General features: G+C 46.0%; 1 protein-coding gene and 1 long non-coding RNA gene across 3 annotated transcripts in view; one reads left to right on the forward strand and one right to left on the reverse strand.

Moving 5' to 3' along the window:
- The window catches only part of LOC135388238 (uncharacterized), a 41,055-nt gene extending 25,396 nt beyond the window's left edge, over positions 1 to 15,659 (reverse strand). The window contains exon 1 of the long non-coding RNA XR_010421310.1: positions 15,601 to 15,659. This is a non-coding gene — a long non-coding RNA (uncharacterized LOC135388238). The remainder of the gene's footprint in view (positions 1 to 15,600) is intronic.
- Positions 1 to 19,570, forward strand: part of LOC135388237 (GATA-binding factor 6-A-like) — a 62,037-nt gene that overhangs the window by 2,806 nt on the left and 39,661 nt on the right. The window contains exon 1 of one of the 2 annotated variants that reach the window (XM_064617648.1): positions 10,972 to 11,142. The exons of the other annotated variant lie outside the window; for it this stretch is intronic. Within the exon in view, the coding sequence (XP_064473718.1) occupies positions 11,123 to 11,142 (20 nt within the window). The 5' untranslated portion in view covers positions 10,972 to 11,122. Of the gene's footprint in view, positions 1 to 10,971; positions 11,143 to 19,570 lie in introns of those variants that run through there. 2 annotated transcript variants of the gene reach the window in all.

A 19,570-nucleotide genomic window follows, 5' to 3' on the forward strand; every position in this document is an offset into this window, starting at 1 on the left:
GACGAGCAACTTGTTTACCCAACAATATACCACTGCCCTTGACAATACATTAATCTTACATTGCTGAGGTTTGTTGTTCAGGAGTTCGTATCCATCTATAGTTGCTGTCTAGACCGCCTGCACTTGTAGCAGATGGACTTCGACTGGACTGTGATGCTAATACATAGTCAAAATATATTCTGCGATATACATTGCGAGTACTTTCCCATTGCTATATTTAATGGAGGCAGGTGAACTAAACATTCTGTTCTGAATGGAAAATATATTTTAGGTATATATTTTTCGATTAAGCGAAATTTATGCATCACATTGCAAAAAAATCATACTTGGCAAGCTTTTTTACCCTCACATGTGATGACAAAAATGCCAGCTAACAGAAGAGGCTAACACAAGATGTTTTACAGGCTATAACATACGTATTTGGATGCCATGCTTCACAGGAAGGTGTCCCACTGAATGGTAATGCATGCGCTGACTCAACCCCTACTTTGGTTCCAATACACATCACACAGAGGAAACGCCACAGGACTTCCTCGCTCAGATATACAACAGTGATTCGCGTTCCCCGTACACTGTAATGTCTACATTTGAAATCACCGTTAATAATGTCGCTCAGAACGACATTGAGAACGACTGAGATCACAATGTTTCCGCTATGTTTGCGTGTCGGTTTTGCGAAAGCAGTTCATTTTGGAAACCGATGTTTATGAAGCATTCGCTCTGCTCCATCTATATGGGAACGTCACCGGAAAGACGGTCGCATCAAGATTTCTTCTAAAAAGCTATATTCTTTTATAGAGGTGGGCCAACTGAATCCGCGAATCCTCGAATCCTAGGCAGGTATTCGAGATTCGGGAACCCAAATCCCAATGCCCAAAATCGAAGCGAATCGAATCTTTCGAATCCACAAACCACGTTTATTTGTTTCTTTTTAAAATTGGTGCCATCCTGAGTCCGCCGAAAGCCCGATTGGCCGTCGGGCCCCGGGGTGCACCAGAACAAGAGCATAAAGCTCCGACATTACAAGTTGCAAAGTAAGACTTTTTAATTTTATTTTGATCGTTTCTTGGTTTTGTGAAAATAATTCAGACTCGAAAGTTTATGTACTTCCCGTTGTCGGTGAACAACATGTTCAATAAAGTACACTTAGGAAGAAGAATATGGGTATGTTTTCTCCTGAAAGTGAACTATTATTTCATCTGCTTTTCACTAAATGAAGCTTTAAGTTCTGCTCCAAAACACTTTTTAATAGAAGTGTTCGTTCCCTGGCTTTTGGCCTGTTTTTTAAAGAAAGAATTCGAAAGGTTCGAGGAGGAGGGGAGGAGAAGGAGGAGGAGTGTCGTTGGGAGGAACCCGAGAGGTCTGCCTGCCTGCAGGGGTGGGCAGTAATACTATTTTTTCGTATTATAATACTAATACATAATACTCCACAAAAACACATATTATAATACTAATACAAATACTTTTCGAAAATGTGTATTATAATACATAATACTAATACTGTATTATAATACATTATGGTAATAAAGGAATACATAACTTTTTGAAAAGCCCAGGGCGTACACAACATTGATTTCACGATTTACAGTGCCTGTTGTATGAAACAATAGATGCATTACTGATTATTTGGCTTTAATAACATTTTCTCAAAAATTCAATCTTTGAGTCAGTGGTGGATCCTGTGTGGGGGGAAACAGTCAGTTTATACCCTGGATTTCCCTCTCTCCCCTCCCCTAATACGCGCCCGACAAAGACACCGCCCCCCCTCCTCAAACCGAGGGTCTGGATCCGCCCCTTCTTCGAGTGCTCTCCTGTATGTTCGAAGCAAAGAACGTCTTGCGGCATATTGAATATGCCACAAGACGTCTAAGACATTCGGGGTGAACGAACACATCAAAATCCGAGAAGTATTACTGGGGTATTATAATACTTGTAATATGCGTTTCTGCGTATTATAATACTAATACAAATACATTTTTAAAATCTGTATTATAATACGTAATACTAATACAAAAATGTATTACAGTAATACTATTATAATACAAAGTATTATAATAGTGCCCAGCCCTGCCTGCCTGATTAGGCGGCATGTTTCTCGGGAGGGGAAAGGTGGTGGAGAGTAGCGAAAGGTTCGAGATTCGTAAGATTCGTGGATTCGCAGAACCTTCTTTGTATTCGGATTCGGATTCGAAAAATTCTGGATTATTCGTCCCATCTCTAGTTTCTTCCTTCCTAATAGTTATCCTATATACTCGACGACAATGCATGCATGTAATACTACTACGGCTTACGTAGTTAGTTGAACAGAGGGTACAGCATGGTGTTATTTTTAGCGGGAGCAGATTAAAGGAGGGGCGGGGGGGGGGGGGCGACCGCCCCTCTTATACGGCTGTGTTCCCTATGTAAAAACCCTATCTCCTGGATGATGCTCTCCCGCAAAGCACGAAATTTCCTTAAGACCGCCCCCCCCCCCCCCCGCGACAGACCCTTGAATCCGCCCCTGATTGGTAGCACCTCTGACTGGCAATCAGAGGGTTCGAATCCTACTGCTGGTTCCCCCTGTTCAACTGCCGTCAGTCAATTGAAGTATGCAACTGGGCATTGTGAGGCGTGTGTTGTGTTTGTCCTTCTACGTTTAGTTGCCTCATCCACTACAACGTAACGGTAACGGTAAGTTGTAACGACTCCTGAGACGAGATAAGAACATCGAATAAAAGCTTCAAACGCACTTAATTTGCGTAAACATTATACTTTTCAGTGTTTGCTGCGTAGTAACAAGAACGGATGCAAACACAGCTCCGTGAGTTTTCATGCTGCCGCTGCGCCTCGCAAGGGAGACCTTTCGACACACTTGTCTAAAATCTTCATTCAAATGTACAGCAGTCCGTATTCGATTGGCTGTCCCTCAAGGACCTGTATCATTATTTTGTTTGTGGGGGGGGGGGGGGGGGGATAAGGGGCGACAGTTCGCCGTACGAGTCTCTTAGCTGGAAGAAACCATCGACACCTGGGAGGATTTCATGCAGGACAAACCTTGAGCTGTCGATTTCAGACAAGTATATGTCGCAAGTAGTACTTGAAACCGCAGTGAACTCGTTCTAGCGGTGTGACGGTAGTACCATTTGCATATCTATGTGTTCACCAGGCGAGTGCCGGTCAATGATGTTGCTTCTTGTTTGAAACTTGCAATAAGCAGTTGTCCTTGACCGTCGGGTGAACTGGAGCTCGAGAAATATACTGACTAACTGATGTTCAAGTTACGCACGTTGTAAAAGGCGATTATAAAGCAGAGATATACTGCAACGCAAGTCGCAAGTTCTAGATGTTTGCGGAGGGAAATCTTTGCCCCAAATGTACAATCGTAAAAGAGATGGTGGTATTGATGGAACGGCTTGCTGTGGGCGGCCACGCTCACTTGTGCAACGCCACGACATTTCTCTCTCTGTTTGTTCAAAGCGAGAGGCGTGTGCCTTTTTGTGACAAGTACGCAGCTATGGTAATTTGCCCATCACAGCGGAAGAGCCGTACGTTTTCGAAAGTCAGAAGACATAACTGAGTGGTGGCTATCCATGAGTAGGTAATCGCAAGGAAGGTAATCGGAGCAGATTTACACGGAATGTCCTGAGCATTCATCATACAGCACTACACGGGCCGCATTCTTAGGCACGAGCCCGGCTTTCCTTTGATTTAATCGCCCGGGCCCGGTCCAAGCCCGAAGAATTTCTAGGTTTCACGGCCCAGGCCCGGTACGAACCCGAGAAATCTATAAGCTATCCTGCCCGGCCCAGTGTATAGATGACTGTAAAAGTTGAACTAACAGTGGGGTAACACAGGCTCGAGCGCGACCTAGGCCCGGCAATGTACGGACCCGGGCACCCTAGCCCATCCCAGGCCCGCATAAAGAAGGCGTTACCCGGCCATTCCAAATAATATAGTTAACTTTTTTTTATTTGTCGAAAATAGGAGACGTACACCTTTTTCTGGAACTTCGGGCATATGCTAATTGACACAAAAAGGCGTACGCCAATTTGAGATAGGTGGGGATTTATTAATCGATGATGGTGATGAGGTCAAGAAAAAATTGAGGAATTAAAGAAATTGTTAATTGAAGTGGGAAGTCCATATTACTTTCAGTTCAAATCCAATCCGGGGTGCGAAGTGCCGCTGTGGCGCCATCTGTGCGCCAACATGGCAAGTTTGCGTATCGCTGTTTCACATCATTACAGACAGGGTGCCTGTGCTGACTATGGACAGAATTGTATAAAATAGGGAAATTCCTTTTTTGTTTTAAATTACACGAAATTGACATACATAAATGCGAGGGAGAAAAAAACGGTGGCGCACCGCTTTCCGAGAAAGCGCTATTCTCGAGGGGCGACAAAAATGACCACCAAATTTGCTCCTATTTCCGGGGCAATTCTCACACGCTATATTGCTCATTCCTTCCTTTCTTTCTTTTGTTGTGAAAACAGCAACAACATCAGCGCATCAAAAGGAACAGGGCCCGCTTGCACGAACGCTCAGTTGAGAAAGTTCCTCGGTGGTGTCCTCTAGCTCCGGTACTGCTCAGGGCACATTCCTCAACGCTGCTCATGCTTAAAGCACTGACAGAGCTACTAAAGACAGCGCTAATGAATGTCCTCAACGGCAGTTCAAGCGGGCCCAGATATCTTGACATTGCAGCGAACTTCTTTCTTGCATGATTAAGAGGCTCATTAGTCAAAATTAACCAGGATACTGTCCCAGGAGGCTGCGACCCAGATGCATATTTGCATATCAATAAACCTTTACTACTTTTCCATACGTCCACTATGATCCCAATGTGAGACACGTCACACACTCAACCTTGCGTGTGATTTATATGTCCCGTTTAACTCCAAAGAGAAAGACGAAAGGAATGTATGAAACCTTATCGGCTGGAGAGGTGGGAGCTCTTTAAACTAACGGAAACAATAACGGGGCCTTGCACCGGTCCGGGAACTCATTCACGTTTTCCTCTTCGCTTTCGCGACGTGATCTGTATGCGCAGGCATTTTTCTTTTCTTTTTTTCTTTTTCTGTCTGCCGTGCTTCACTCGTTCAATATTATCGATACGCGTCCCAAGTGTACCTGGTTTCTGCTCGAGAACAATGGGTTGTACAGTTCCGGACAGCCAAAGCATTGAACATATCGCGTTATGACAATGGATTGCGCTCCGGGCAAACTGTAACGCCGCCCCTTGCACCCCTTCGTAATCGCGGTTGCGAAAACAAAAAACAAAAAACCAATAAATAAAGAAAATAAAGCACTCTCGGTGACTCACAGGCTTATGAAGGCCTTAGTTTTTCATGCACAAACATATATCCTATTCTCTGGCATTTCACGTCATGTTTCGTTATGGGAGGGAGACAGAATGCAGGGTCCCAGACAGGGTGCTAGGGTCTTCGACAGTCTGCCGCAACACGTGCCGGATAGTGGCTGTATTAAAATATACAAGGTCATCACGTTATATATTCGAAATATTTTGGATCCGATAGTAGGTAGTTTCATCAGCGTTTCTGCGCGGTGTTTCAAGCGGTATGGCACCGGAGAAAGCTACAAAAGCTGTAGGAAATCCACACACAAAAAAGCGGTGCATCTTGCCAAGCGCGAACAACTCGTCGAGACCATGTATTTCAAATTGCCACGTCGTCTGGTAAACTACCGCGCGTTGCATATTCTTTGGGCGCTGACGTTTCTTCTCAATCGCGCCACCTGGTCGAGAGAAATAGGTCTCATCGCCTTTGAAATCGGTCAGCATAATGGATTGATGGCAAAAAAGAAAAAAGAAGTAACAAGATGATGATTGTAAAGAAAAATATCACAAAAAGTCACATCTTCGGATCACCTGCTCTACATACAGAGTCAACAAGGAGCAGCAAGTGCGTATAATGGCGAATTGGGGTGGTCATTTCGGAGCAACTTTTTTTGCCAGATCTCGAGCAGTCATGTTCGCTTGGTCAAAATGAAGCAAATCCCGCATGTTCGCGTGGCGCTTTCCGAGCGCTCGGAATTTGCTAGCTAGCACTTTTTTTGCCCGGCCTCAAAACGATCGAGCAGCAGATTGCTCAACAGTATCCGGTGTCGTCACATCCGCACGGCAACGGTGGCGAGTGCCCTCATTGGCCCGCATGTTGAAATCACGTGGTTTAGCAGACGACAGAACTCGAAGACTTGCGACCGCGATGCCCCTAGCGTGATCCAAGTAGCTAAAACCGCTAGATTCCTAGCAATCATGTTCGGGTGGCAATGGTCACGTGATCCAGCTCGGTCGCCGACCTAGCAATTTCCGAGCGCTCGACCGTTATGCTACGAAATGACCACCCGAATTCGCTATAAGTATGTATAAGCACTGTAGCCGGTTCCACACTTGTGGAGCCGCAATATTGAAAAATGTATTTTAAAAATTCACTCCAATCCAATCTAATCAAAACCTGCCGTTTACGTTTTCCTTCACTTTTTCAAATGGAGGTTGCGATTTTTCCCAAGTGAGAAAGACTACTCAACTTAAAGGAGAAAATATAAGGACGAAGGAAAAGGAAAAGAAGTGAGGAGAAGGGGAAGCTGCGTTCAATGCGGCATATGACAAACAGAGAAGAAGAAGACTATCTGCATCGCATAGCCCAAGCCCGCAGTCACCAAGCACGGATTATAAACAGTTCTCCTTGAAAATAAGTTGTACTTTTATGTATATATCATTTTTGCATTGTACATATGTTTTGTACGTGCATGTACAGATGCAGAGCACGCGCGGTTGTTGTTTGCTTTCCTTCTTGTCAGTGAGAAAGAGAAAGTCGAATCGCAGCTGCGGGGCGGAGGCCATCGACTTTCATTGTCCCTAACCGAACATGACACTTTCCACCTTTGGCATGACATACGATATTCGTAGACTGTATATTAAACGCAGCAAACGAATTCAGAGCGTGTACCTATGCCAAAGGGACGCATGCAAGCTAGCAGGTGGATGTCGCCACGCCAGTGTTTGAAATACGCGGAACGCAGCGTCCCATTTGCACGATTTGGGGATTAGAACTTCCGCAGCGTCGCAATGAGTTTTCTGACCCGTGCCGCCCCCGCTTCGGATACAGGCAATGTGTCAGTACATTTGACTATGTTTCAGATGTGCACAAATCATGTGCGGACTTTTGTTTTTTTTTCGTTCCGTGTTAGCGCCGCGAAGCAACTGTGGCTATGAGCGGCGTACAGATGTGGACCGAAGGAAGAGAGGAAAGCAGGAAGGAGTGGGGGACAGGGGGGGTTAGTATGCGTCCTGGGCCGACTTCAGGGGGAACTGTGCCGACATTCGTCTGCAAAGTGTTCGGAAAACCCTGGGAAAAAACCTCAGACAGTACAGCCACTGGTAGGATTCTAACCCACCACTCTTCAACGTGACCTCCTTTTCATGTTCCTATAGTCTAGAGGTTACCTTTTTGCATCAGTGTCACCAGCTGCCTTTCAGTGGTTCCCCAGGCTACAGGGCACATTCTTGGATTTGATAAAAACGACGCGTTGAAGTAGGTTTTATTTATTTATTTTTCCTACCGCGTAATTTATCCTACGCAGGAACCGGTGGCATTTATTACCGATGGGAAATTAAAACCAAGTAAAACACTCTTGCCCCTATTATAGCTTATATTTTTATAGGCTTTGCACTCCGTAACCTGCCTCTATGCTGTCTCACGTTTACAATGCCTCCAACACTGCTTCATACAGCTGTCTCCAACTTAATTTTGCCATACATGCTTTTTTTTTTGTTATTTCCTCGTCAGCAGTCATGCACTTTATACACACGTGGTCAGAAATTCTAAAATCCCAGCCCCACCAGCTCACAGCTTTAGAGGGTATCCCGCTCTGCGTCTTCCTGCACTATCTTGCGCTGTCGGTATCCTTGAGGCACTAACTACATCTCCCGTTTATCCCGCGCCGATTTCTCCGCAGATAACTTGACCGACAACAGCCCTTATTTATAAACGCTTGCCGTATATCTTTATATGCACACCGATTTGCGGTATCTCCTTCTTAAGGAAGATAAAACCGATTAGAGACGTATATCTGGAACGTGAGGTCCAAATCTAATCGGGAGGAGTCTACTACCCCCTCAATATCTGACCTTTTCGATAAGGGAAACCCTCGCTGTATCAGAGCCTGTAATCTGCGGTTTATCGTCACACGATACGGTTTTAACTGCCGCCGATTCGGTTTGTTTGGGTCGCCCGTGTCAGGTGCGTATCTCGATGGAGAAGGTGGCTTCCCTGCGGACGATGCATTCATTTAGTTTTTTTTTTTTTTCGATAACTAAGTTAGCTTGGTTAGTTAATTTCGTCATACTGCCACACTGAACGGCAAGCAAGCGCAGGAAGGAGCGGGCATTGGGATTATAAAGATGCAATAACTCATGAATCAAATCATTTGTTTTTAATTCCGTGTTAGCACCGCGAAGCAATTGTGGCTATAAGCGGCGTACAGATGGAGAGAGGACAGCAGGAAGGAGTGGGAGGGGACAGTGGGGTTAGTATGCGTCCTGGGCCGACTTCAGGGGGAACTGCGCCGACATTCGTCTGGAAAGTCTTCGGAAAACCCAGGGAAAACCTCAGACAGCACAGCCGGTGGTAGGATTCGAACCCACCACCTTCCAGTCTTCAGCACGACCTTGGCTACCACCAACGAGCGGGACGCCTTCACCCGCTGTGCGATGCCGCTGGTAATTGGATTGGATTGGATGTGAGCCACAAAAGTAATATGGAGGTATGTGGCTCCAGAAGTGAGATGTATACTATTTCACTTGAAGCACTGAAAAGGGATGAATCATGATGTCCTTTCCGTTCACTCGAACTGAAGAAATTGCTTGATTGCTCATTAGTCTGAACTTTCTACGCTGTTCGAGAGAACCGAATCAATCGACTCTGTAACCTGGGTGTTCAAGGTTGGAAGAAAGATAACGACGACATTGTTATTCAACTACGGCGAAAACATAAGTGCAGCCACAGCCAGTGACTTCCAGCGCGTGTACAGCACTTGAACTATGAGCTGTAAGATATTTCTGCAAAGCTTGTACGCGTGTGCTACTGGAAATAGCCGATCACCATCCTCCGGATGCGAGAGTGGAGCTCGAGCAACCACTATAAGGGCCGTTGTGCAAAAGATCTCCAACAACGCACGATGTGCCCAAGACTGATGACTTTCTCACCACCTGATGGTTGACGAAAGCCAATGGATGCCAGTCTCTGAAGAACAACAAAACGAAGCAAAAACGCACCTAATTTCTCGTCCACTTTTATCACACAATGGAGAACACAATGCCCATTCCCCGCGAACCCGGACTCTGCCCTCATGCGCAAGTGCCACAGAACACGAAGACGCGCATCAGCAGACAAGTCGGTACTCGACAACTTACTGGTCTCGTCATCCTTATCGTGGCGTGCGATAAGGATTTCCACTTCTCGGTACAATATGGGAGAATCCTGGGCTAAGAGGACACCTTCTGGACATAACACTTGGGTAGCCAACCCTGATTGACACGTGGGGAGCACCCTCGTTCGAGCAACGGGATACGAGCAGTTGAATACTGTCCCCGCGATAGCAAATTATATTATGTATACGTCAAGCATTGTTCTGAGATGAGCGTCATCCGAATGTCATCTGTTATAGCTGAACATTTGTACGTTGCTATAGGGTTAGCCTTCAGAAAGAGAAAAGGAAGGGTGTCGCTCATTTAAGAACTCTGTAAATGCGTCCGTTCCGTGGGCTGATGAGATTGACGTTGACGTTGATGAAGAAAGAAAATAGGGATAAGCTAATAAATAATAGGCTAGGGAATAATAGGGCTGATAAGATTTATTCTGGCAGTAATGCTAGCCCACTAACGTAATGTCGAAGGACTGAAGACACGCTCGTGCGCGTGGGCCGCACCACAACCGTCATCGTTGTCGGTACACCACAAGTTATCGAGAAATGTAATTCTTTCAGCTCCATAATATAGCCTTGTAGCATGTGGCACCAAATATCGATGTTCTCGACAACAACACTATACAGTTATTCTCTTTTTATTTTTTTCACCTAACACCTTTTTTTTTTTTTTTCACAATTAAAACACCTGTAATGCGCATCTGGGCTTCTCTTTTTTTTTAATTCCGTGTTAGCGCCGCGAAGCAACTGTGGCTATGAGCGGCGTACAGACGTGAACAGATGGAGAGAGTACAGCAGGAAGGAGTGGGGGACAGGGGGGTTAGTATGCGTCCTGGGCCGACTTCAAGGGGAACTGTGCCGACATTCGTCTGGAAAGTCTTCGGAAAACCGAGGGAAAACCTCAGACAGCACAGCCGGTGACAGGATTCGAACCCGTGTCACCTCCCAGTCTCGGCGTGGAAAGCGATCATCCTAACCACTATGCCACGGGAGCTGGTCTCTGGGCTTTTCTGTGTGGACAGAATACATGTCCGTAAAAGTTTCCAGTGATGGGATACAATTGTGTGCATATAGTTCCGATCTGTGGGGTCAGCCGATATTTCGGACAGTGTTCTCTTGTGAGCAAAACAACTGCGTTGATCCCCCACACAAGCCCCCTGGCGTCGGTTGCGCAGCCACATCCTCGCCCAACAGAAACATCTGTACAGGAGGAGCAGTTCATCAGCTGTGGTTAATATTGACAGGGGAGCGCCACAAAAAATCACCTGACCAGTCCGTCAATTCTCTCGTTCCAATTTCCGATGAAATAAAAATAACAGAGAGAAAGGTAGGAACCCAACCGTAGCCTCTATGGACAGGCACACGGCCAGAAAGCACTCTTCTTGAAGAACTCCCATGCTGAATCATTAAAAAAATCCTTGGCGGAGAGAGACCCACTCGAGCCGTCTAATCTTCAGTCCACAACTCGAGGCAAAAAGGCCTTAACAGTTTGGGTCCAAAGCCCATATCAGGGAGACGGCCCTTATCGTGCGTTCCATGATAGCTTTATGCGCGACAGATAGAATCAATCGTAGAGCGAGCGGCCACCGTGGCAGGGGAGTGCGGTGTCGACTTGGAATTCCAACATGGCTGACGGTGGCTTGGGCGAGAAGGTTAACCAGCTCTGCTCGTACTGTACCCTACGTCAAGTTTACGAACAATGAAATTGATTTACTTGAGGTGAGTGAGTTAGCACTCATGTTCTTTGGTTGCGGAGCTCTTGTTGTCTTTTTGTTTTTTTGTTATACGACTGGCCAGCGAGCAAAGTGAGGACCGCTACATATTGGGAATGGTACCAAAATATCAGTGTGCGTTTCTTGTCGCGAAGATATGTTTAGAATAGAAATTTACGTTATCGCCAGGAAAGCTGCAGGAATTATTAGTACAGGGAGTTTCCGGAGATAAGCAGTGTGTTTGTCCACGCCGGAACGGGAGAATTTTCCGCAGACGACGACAGGAACGTCAACGGCAATTGTATCGTCTACTTCGAAAACTGTTGAGATCTAGCAAACAGGGGACGGTGTCCTTTGTTCCAATTCAAAAAGAACGGATTTGCTGACCGATTATATGTGGTGCCGCATGCGTAGAGACAAATTTGGCTGGTCTCCATCACAGACTGGTCCTCTTTAGTTATGAGAAAATAAAACCTATGTTCTCCGTATCTTGCCGCCATCTCTCGCATGTCGTAAACGATGAGGACACGTCCTTTGGAGTTTCACCATCGCATGATGCGTGAAGCCGGATTACAACAGTTGTAAAACTTCACTCCCGACACGCACTGTGTCTACAGTATACACAGCCATTACGTCAACGGATTACGTTAACCCTACGCACAGACAAGATATTCTAAAAGTAAATGGCATAGTGGGTAACAGCAGTTATATGTAATCGCAGGACAGTTGCTTTTTGAGAGCAATCTATATGTATCAAAAGGCGGCAAATAGGGACCAAGGGAGACTACGAACTTGGCAAGTTGTACTAAAGTGAGCCCCATAGAGACACTTAACCATAGTTGTTACGTCATACTCAGCATGGAGTACGCAATATGGGCTGTTGAGAAATTGCATGTGAGACTTGCACGGGTGAAGTTGCAAGTTTGGGAGTCACTACCAGTCAGTAGTCATCAGGGATTGTATATAGGAAATTCTGAATCTTGAATGACGCTTCTTCCATTTCTCTGCCTATAGTAGGTCAAATCAAAATTTCAAAAGTGCATCTCCTGTTTGTGAACGCGAGAAATTTTACCAGGCTGCCTTCCGGGCTATATATTCTGCATCCCTTTTGCGCGGACTTCGCTTCAACTTAAAGGTCCACTCCACAATTCGCACACACAGAATCGATACAGCGACACACGCTTATGACCTACTCTGGCATCGTGACGAATATGGCGCTGTACCGCGATCTGGTACATCGTCTGGTGACACGTGACCTTTGTGTTGCTCACACGTCATGCGCGTGTGTATCGAGTCACCTTCCGAAGCAGCAAAATGTACTGAAAGTCGGGTGCAATAGGGGTGGACGGGTAGGTGGAAGGCCTTGAACCGACTCGTGAAACTAAGGAACATCGATAAGACACATACCGTCCACCCCTATTGCACTCGGCTTTCAGTACATTGTGCTGCTTGGGTTCATTCTCATCTCGATCACCTAGTACTCCACATGTTATGCGGCTCGGCCCCGCAGCCTTGCAGCAGCGATAAAAACTCCCGTCTTTATCCCCATAATGTCTTTGTTGTGGTCGTTGAGACACTGTACTGAGACGCTGAGACGCTTGGAGAAGGAACAACACGACCGTGGGCGCCTCATGCAAATAGTGTGTCGTTTTACTACTCAAATTAAACATTTAAACTAGTTCATTAAATCGATATATGCCATTGGATACCAGTGATCATAGCAAATAGTTGTGGTTTGTCTTACTTCGTGGTTTCTGCTTTGTCCATTTTGTTAGTATAATATTTCTGTGCTTGTTGTACTTTTTTCCTACTGGCCCTAACAACATATATATTGTGATGATGAAGTGGGACCTACTGGCCCTAGGTTGAGTCATGTCCACTTGATTCCCATATCTTTATCTTATCTCACACGTGTAACGGGATAGGGCTCCCCGCTTGAGCCATGCAACACTCCGTATGTATTATTGTGTTGATACGAAGATAATTATTTTATTTAGGTAAGTTTACTGCGAAATGAAAAAGCAGCAGCAGCCACTTCACAATTTCTCATCTTTGTGAATCACGCGTCCACCCCCCCCCCCTCCCCACGCACATGTTACGAACATTATACAACCTACACCGAGCACGTTCGCGTATAATGTCCATAGGGAAATATTCCAACACGCGACGTTAGCCACCGCAGTACCACTCCCACTTGGCTTCGCGCTACGCAAATATGTGAGAAAGATAAGCACAACCGGGCCGCAGATAAGCTTTGTCGGAGCTTGTTCAAATAGTCGTACCAGCCACGACCAGGAACTTATTTTAGTTTCCAAGTGCGGCCAGAGGTCGCGCAAAAGCAACGTTGCTATTCGCTTGCAACAGCTTCAGCACCAACATCAGGAACGTCCCTGTTCACATGGATAGATGGCACGGAGCCCGTACGCTGTCATTTTTTATTTTTTTTTACTTCGGGTCTAAATATCTTCTCGTGTCACGCACACCTCTATGGTGGAAGTTTCACACCGAAACACAAGTGTGTTTGATACAAAAACACTGTTTGCTACTATCCTTCTTCTTCTGCCTCTCATTATTATTATTACTATTATTTCTTTAAATATTATACTAAAGTCCTACGAAAACGGCGCCATTTCAAACGACATAATCTATACAAAAACCTTTTATGAGGGGAACAGAAAACACCATTTCAGGAGGACTGTTCCACTTTAAACACTGTTTCAGACGAGCGTTTTGTAACCCAATATTTCAATATTGTTACTGCCCTTTTCAGTTGAGACTGCGGGATAATATGATGATATGATATGATATAATGATGTTTATTTACAAAATCAACTGTTTCAAGGGCGAGAGAGGGAGGAGGGAGAGCCTCTGTCGGCTGTGGGTCTGTGGCACTATTCATTTCGGTCCACAGGTCCATACTATGTGTGAAGTTATATCGGGTTTAAAGATTGCAGCTCGATTACCCTGGCGGCGGTTGATTACACTGGTGGCGGTGTATATTGTGAAGTCCCTTCAGTTTGGAATATTTGGAAAAGGAAGATATGTTGTTAGATGATGAGAAGCTTAGCTAATGATAGAGAGCGTCTTGAATATATGTAAATGTATTATGTATCCTCTTGATTTGAAGGTGGAAAATAGACATGATATGAATACTTAATAATGAATATAATAGAAAGGTCCTGAGTTGGTGGGGAATACTGGACTTGCATATGAACAGCTGATCCAACAATGGATCTGGACAGTGAAAAAAAAAGAACACTGGGCACACTGTTTCTGCTTTGTCTGGTGTAACGCAGAGACTTATGTAGTTAGTGTTCAGGTAATCTGTACCCGCATTCACGTGCCTATATGGGTGATCAGAGATATACACAAAGGCCACGCTGAAGCACTGGCAGCTTATCGCAGTATATCTTTCGTTTCAAATGCGCGCCTTATCTTGTATCAAGCACGTAACTTGCTCATCTCGTACGTACGTCCTGCCAAAAGGGCAGTGATCTATAATCGATATATACCACTATCTTTCAATGCTGAGTCTAAGAAGCCAATCGGTATATCGCGCAATAGCGTAATGTGTAAGATATATTGCGATATATTCAATGCCTATCGATATGCCATCGTTACGTCATTGACGCACCAATATCCCGATTAGATCACAGAGCGGGCAACCGTGAGATCCCAAGCGTAGGCCCCGAGCAAGTAAGCACAGAACAAGTAAGTACGCTAGAACGTGTGGTAACCAAATGCAATCTGTTAGTATTTTTTTAAATTCTGTGTTAGCGCCGCGAAGCAACTGTGGCTATGAGCAGCGCAATCTCTTAGTGCTCGCCCACTTCTGTCCACGGACGCTTCGCGCGTTCTTCTAACACCATCAACAGCACAGTGAAGTTCAAGGACAGCACAGTTCCGGTTGTTGATGTTGATGTTAGCGAAAAAATATGGAGAGATTGAATTCGTCGTATACAGTTGGCGGTTCCTTTTGCACTGTAAATACCATTGCACTTGATGGATATAGGAGCTCAATGTCTGGAGATATTTTCGCCGGAATGAAGCAGGCTTTAGAGAAAGTACAAATTGGAGAGAAAAGATATCAGCAACATCTATGAAGTATTCACAGACGACTGCTCGACAATTTAGGCCGAACAAATACCTCTACATGGGTTACGCTTGTACTTATGGTGCGAAAACCACCGTAACTACGCACTTGAACCGAACCACCACGTATACGGAAAAGTAGAAGAAGAAGAGTATACTCAGAATCAGATGCTAAACTGAGGACGAGATGACTTCCTCAGTACATCTCGGAAAGTACAAGAAAATGACAGTGGAAGTTATAGGCTGTCAGGCCCAGCGGCGCACAGAGGCTTTCTTCTTATTAAGGGTGAGCTAGTATTTTACGACTATGCTGATGAAATGAAATTCTTTATCCGCAAACGGAACGCCAAGGCAAGGAAATATTGCAACTTACAGGAGCGTTGAAGAGCTTGAACTGTGCAGGTTGCCTTGGACGGTGCAGCACAGTCAAAGACGGCAAGAGGTTTGACGCCAATCGGAAACCTCTGCTGTCACCCAAAATTACGGTACCGTGTATCAGCGGGTCCATAAAAGTGTGAATGCCAGCGCAAAGTCTTAAGATAATCGGGGGTAACCACTGATAACTGGGCGTGTACTCTACAGGCATGGTGTCTTTGCAACGAAGGCACCTTACAGCGACTGCATAAAGCTCTCTCTTTGTCGTCTGTACTATTGTGTTTATGCTCGGATGCAGGACTATGTTCTTCGGCTGCTTTGTGACTCAGTTGATCCTTTGCAAAGTTAACCGTGCAATGATTACTGTGTGATAGGAAGCTAGAGTTGAGCTAGGCAGTCATATACGACATGGAAAGCGTTAACGCGTCACTGGTTCCTGCGAGGTATCTTAAAGGGTGAGCCTCCTGTTGTCAAGAAATGACCGAGTAGTTCTTCTCTCATGTCACCGCCGACACTTGTTCAGAGAGGAACGTGCACGCTCAGTGGTCGTGAGGGAGCCAACAAAATAAACTCTGTTTCCTCCTGTCAACTCTCTTCTCCCCCTTTTTCTTCTCTTTCTTTCTTTTCTTCTTCTTCTTTTTTGGCTATAGTTGTGACCAGGGTTGCAATTCCAATTCCATTCCGAGGAATGGAGATTTGCGATAATTCCATTCCTTTCAATTCCTCGGAATGAAAAGGTAGCAGTTCCCACTCCTGGAATGGCTTGGCAACCGAATTCCATTCCGTTAATTCCCTCAATAAAACAAAAGGACCGCTAACCATACTGGGAAGACCAGCAGTGCTAGAGGAGATTGACATTACCAAGCACGGAAAAAGCACAAAGACAAGGTTATTTCGCTCTTGACCGTGTGCAGGTGCAGTGCAAAAGGTGCGAGGGCAGAAACCAGCATGTTGAAACCAAAACTGCCACCGGGGCACCCAGACCATTCCATTCCCATCCCTAGGACAGTTCCCACAATTTCATTCCAATTCCCTTCCGGGCTCTGCTAAATCTGGAATGATTCCGGAATCATTCCAACTCCTGAATCCTGGTCGTGACGATGCCCACTTGTGTGCGGCCAACAACGGCAAGCTACTTCGACCCCCGCTCCCCCCTCGGTGTCCTCCGTACCAGTGTCGTTATCTTACTTAATTACGTTCACTTTTATCTGTAAGCTAATATTGTATGTATACTTTGTGTCGTTTTTATTTTTTTATCTTACGTCCTACCTAGCGCGCGCATAAAATACTTTGGCCAGAATATATGCACTTTTTAGTGTGCCACCGTACTCACACATACTCAATTCAATCAATCGCTATTTCCAACCTTTCCCTTTTTTATTTTTACTTTCGGAATATGAAGAAATGAAAAAATTCACGGGACGGTTACGGTTAGCTATTGCGGGTCGACACTTTTATTGTTGATGTATGGGGTGAACACCGTCAAGTGAGTGGTGATGTGGTCGACATTCATGAGAAGGTCTCCGGTCTCCTCATGAGAAGGTCTCCTATTCAAGACCAAATCAATGCAGGTCTTTCTCGAGGTCGTCATGGCTCGTGTTCTGGTGGCGAGTTACATCAGCGCTTCTTGTAGGCCGGTAATGAAGTTTGTGGTCTTTGCCTCGATGTTAAAGTCCCCCAGCAGCAGTATCGGCGAAAGCATGTGGACTGTTAAGTCGTAGCTGAGGTATGTCATAACTCGCGAAACTCTGGCGGTGAGAGCAAAGTAGGCGGCCACAACGATGAGTTCACTCTCAAATTGCACAGCACACATCTCATTCACGTCATTCGCAGTCAGCAAAAAGGTCTCGCATGTATAGATGGCCACTCCACGCCGCGCGGCTCTTGCAGTCGCGTCGGGAGGCACAGCTATACTGAAAGCCCTTCACTTGCAACGGTGCGGACCGACTGGAGGCACGATGCACACAAGCGCAAGGTGGTAATGTCGGCAATTGGAAATTGTAGTCGAAGCAGCGCATGGCAAGTCAATGGCATGGGTGTGTGATCATTCTTGAACCACAAGCGATCGCACATCGAGCAACTGTACCCAAATGGGTTCTCCCTAAATTGCCCCTTCGTGACTCCTTCGGCTTTCGCTTGCTTCTGACGCCTGTTTGCCTCTGCTTCGGCGGCGCGGACTGCAGGGTCGTCGGCTCACGGCTGAGTCCGCCTTGCCTCAGCTTCGCCGGCACGCACATTGGCATCCTGACGGCGCACTCTCTTGTTTGCGGCCTCGGCTGCACGACGAGCTGGGTCTTCGCGAGTTCCGCGCTTTCGTTGTTCGCGCCCGCGCCCGCCGCGAAGCTTGTGCGTCAGCAGGACTCGGTATCTCCATGGCGTCTGAAACAGAATCACTATTGGCGAATTCGTGTGGTCATTTCGTGAGAACTTTTTTTCTTTTTTTGCCCGATCCCGAGCAGTCATGTCCGCTCGCATGTTCGCGTGGCGCTTACCGAGCGCCCGGAATTTGCCAGATTGCATTTTGTTTCGCCCGGTCTCGATACGACCGGGCAGCAGGTTGCCCACTATATCCAGTGTCGTCACATTCGCACTGCGAAAGTGGCAAGGGCCCGCATTGGCCCGAACCTCGAAGTTCATGTGGGTATAGTTCAACATTACGTGGGTTAGTAGACGACGAAACCCTGAAGACGAGCGACAGCGATGCCCCCAGCGTGATCCAAGCGGCTAAAACCGGTCACGTGGTCCAGCGCGGGCAATTTCCGAGCGTTAGGTCCCGTTGTCATGAAATGGTCACCCGAATTCGCCATAAGGGTGTTTTCACAGGGGTGACACAAACCCGCCATTGTTGTAACTACCCTCAAGCGAGTGCTTTTTGGCAAAACTGCCATTTTGTCCTGGTCACACGTCATATAGGAAACGTCACTTTGAGGTCATGTGACTTCGTTTACATGTCGTTTTAGTGCTTGCCGACATATTCCGGTCGGCACAAAGTCAAGAGACGAAGGTATTTTGCCAGCGTAAACTATACGGTGCTTCTTCCGCGATATGGTACCCCCTTTCTCCTCAGTTTAAGTAAATCGCATCGGCTCCAGTGTGTCATAATGCCGGGTCGTCATCGCATCTTTGGAAGTGCTCAACGGTACCAGGCCTCATGTACAAAACAGCGCGTTTGATGCGAGATTATCAGATGAAAATAATTACCGAGCTCGAAAGACGCCCGAAACGGTGCACAGAAACAGTAAACGCTTTGTTTACAAACGATTTTGCAGCCGATCACGGGCGCGGCCATCTTTAAGGTCACGTGTGCGTTGACGTTTGCTGTGACGTGCGACCAGGACCTGTCCAGAATGCATTGCGTTCGCCCAGCACGTTTTCTATGGCCCGCCATACGTTTTCGTCTATGGAATAGGTATACATTGGGTGCCACCCCTGTGGGTGTTTTGGTAAACTTTTTCGTCGTCGTGCTAACACTGTCCTTGTTGTCGTCGTCACTAATACCGTGTTTGATTCTAAATAATGATGTAATGCAGAATACAAATACGCCGATCGTGAAGGACCACTGAATTGATCACTGATTGAATGATCACCCTGATTGAATTGCCACCTTGATTGAATGACTACCTTGATTGAATTGACCACTGATTGACTACTCCATCTTACTTCTGAAACTGCCCACGTACGGCGTAAGAGGCACACCTCTTCATCATCTAAAAAGTTACCTATCCAATCGCAAACAATACGTCACACTAGGTAAAGCAAAATCAAAACCAAGCGAGATTAATTAGTGCATCCCTCAGGGATCCATTTTAGGCCCGTTCCTCTTCCTAGTTTATATCAATGATCTACCTAACTTCCTTGGAGCCATCCTCTACGCAGATGACATCAACTTGATCTGGACAAGCAAAGATATAACGCACTTACATGAACTAGGTAACACAGCTCTCCAAAAACTATCACATTGGATTTCG

This window comes from Ornithodoros turicata, chromosome 3, assembly GCF_037126465.1.
Source record: "Ornithodoros turicata isolate Travis chromosome 3, ASM3712646v1, whole genome shotgun sequence".
In the NCBI taxonomy this organism is placed as follows: domain Eukaryota; kingdom Metazoa; phylum Arthropoda; class Arachnida; order Ixodida; family Argasidae; genus Ornithodoros; species Ornithodoros turicata.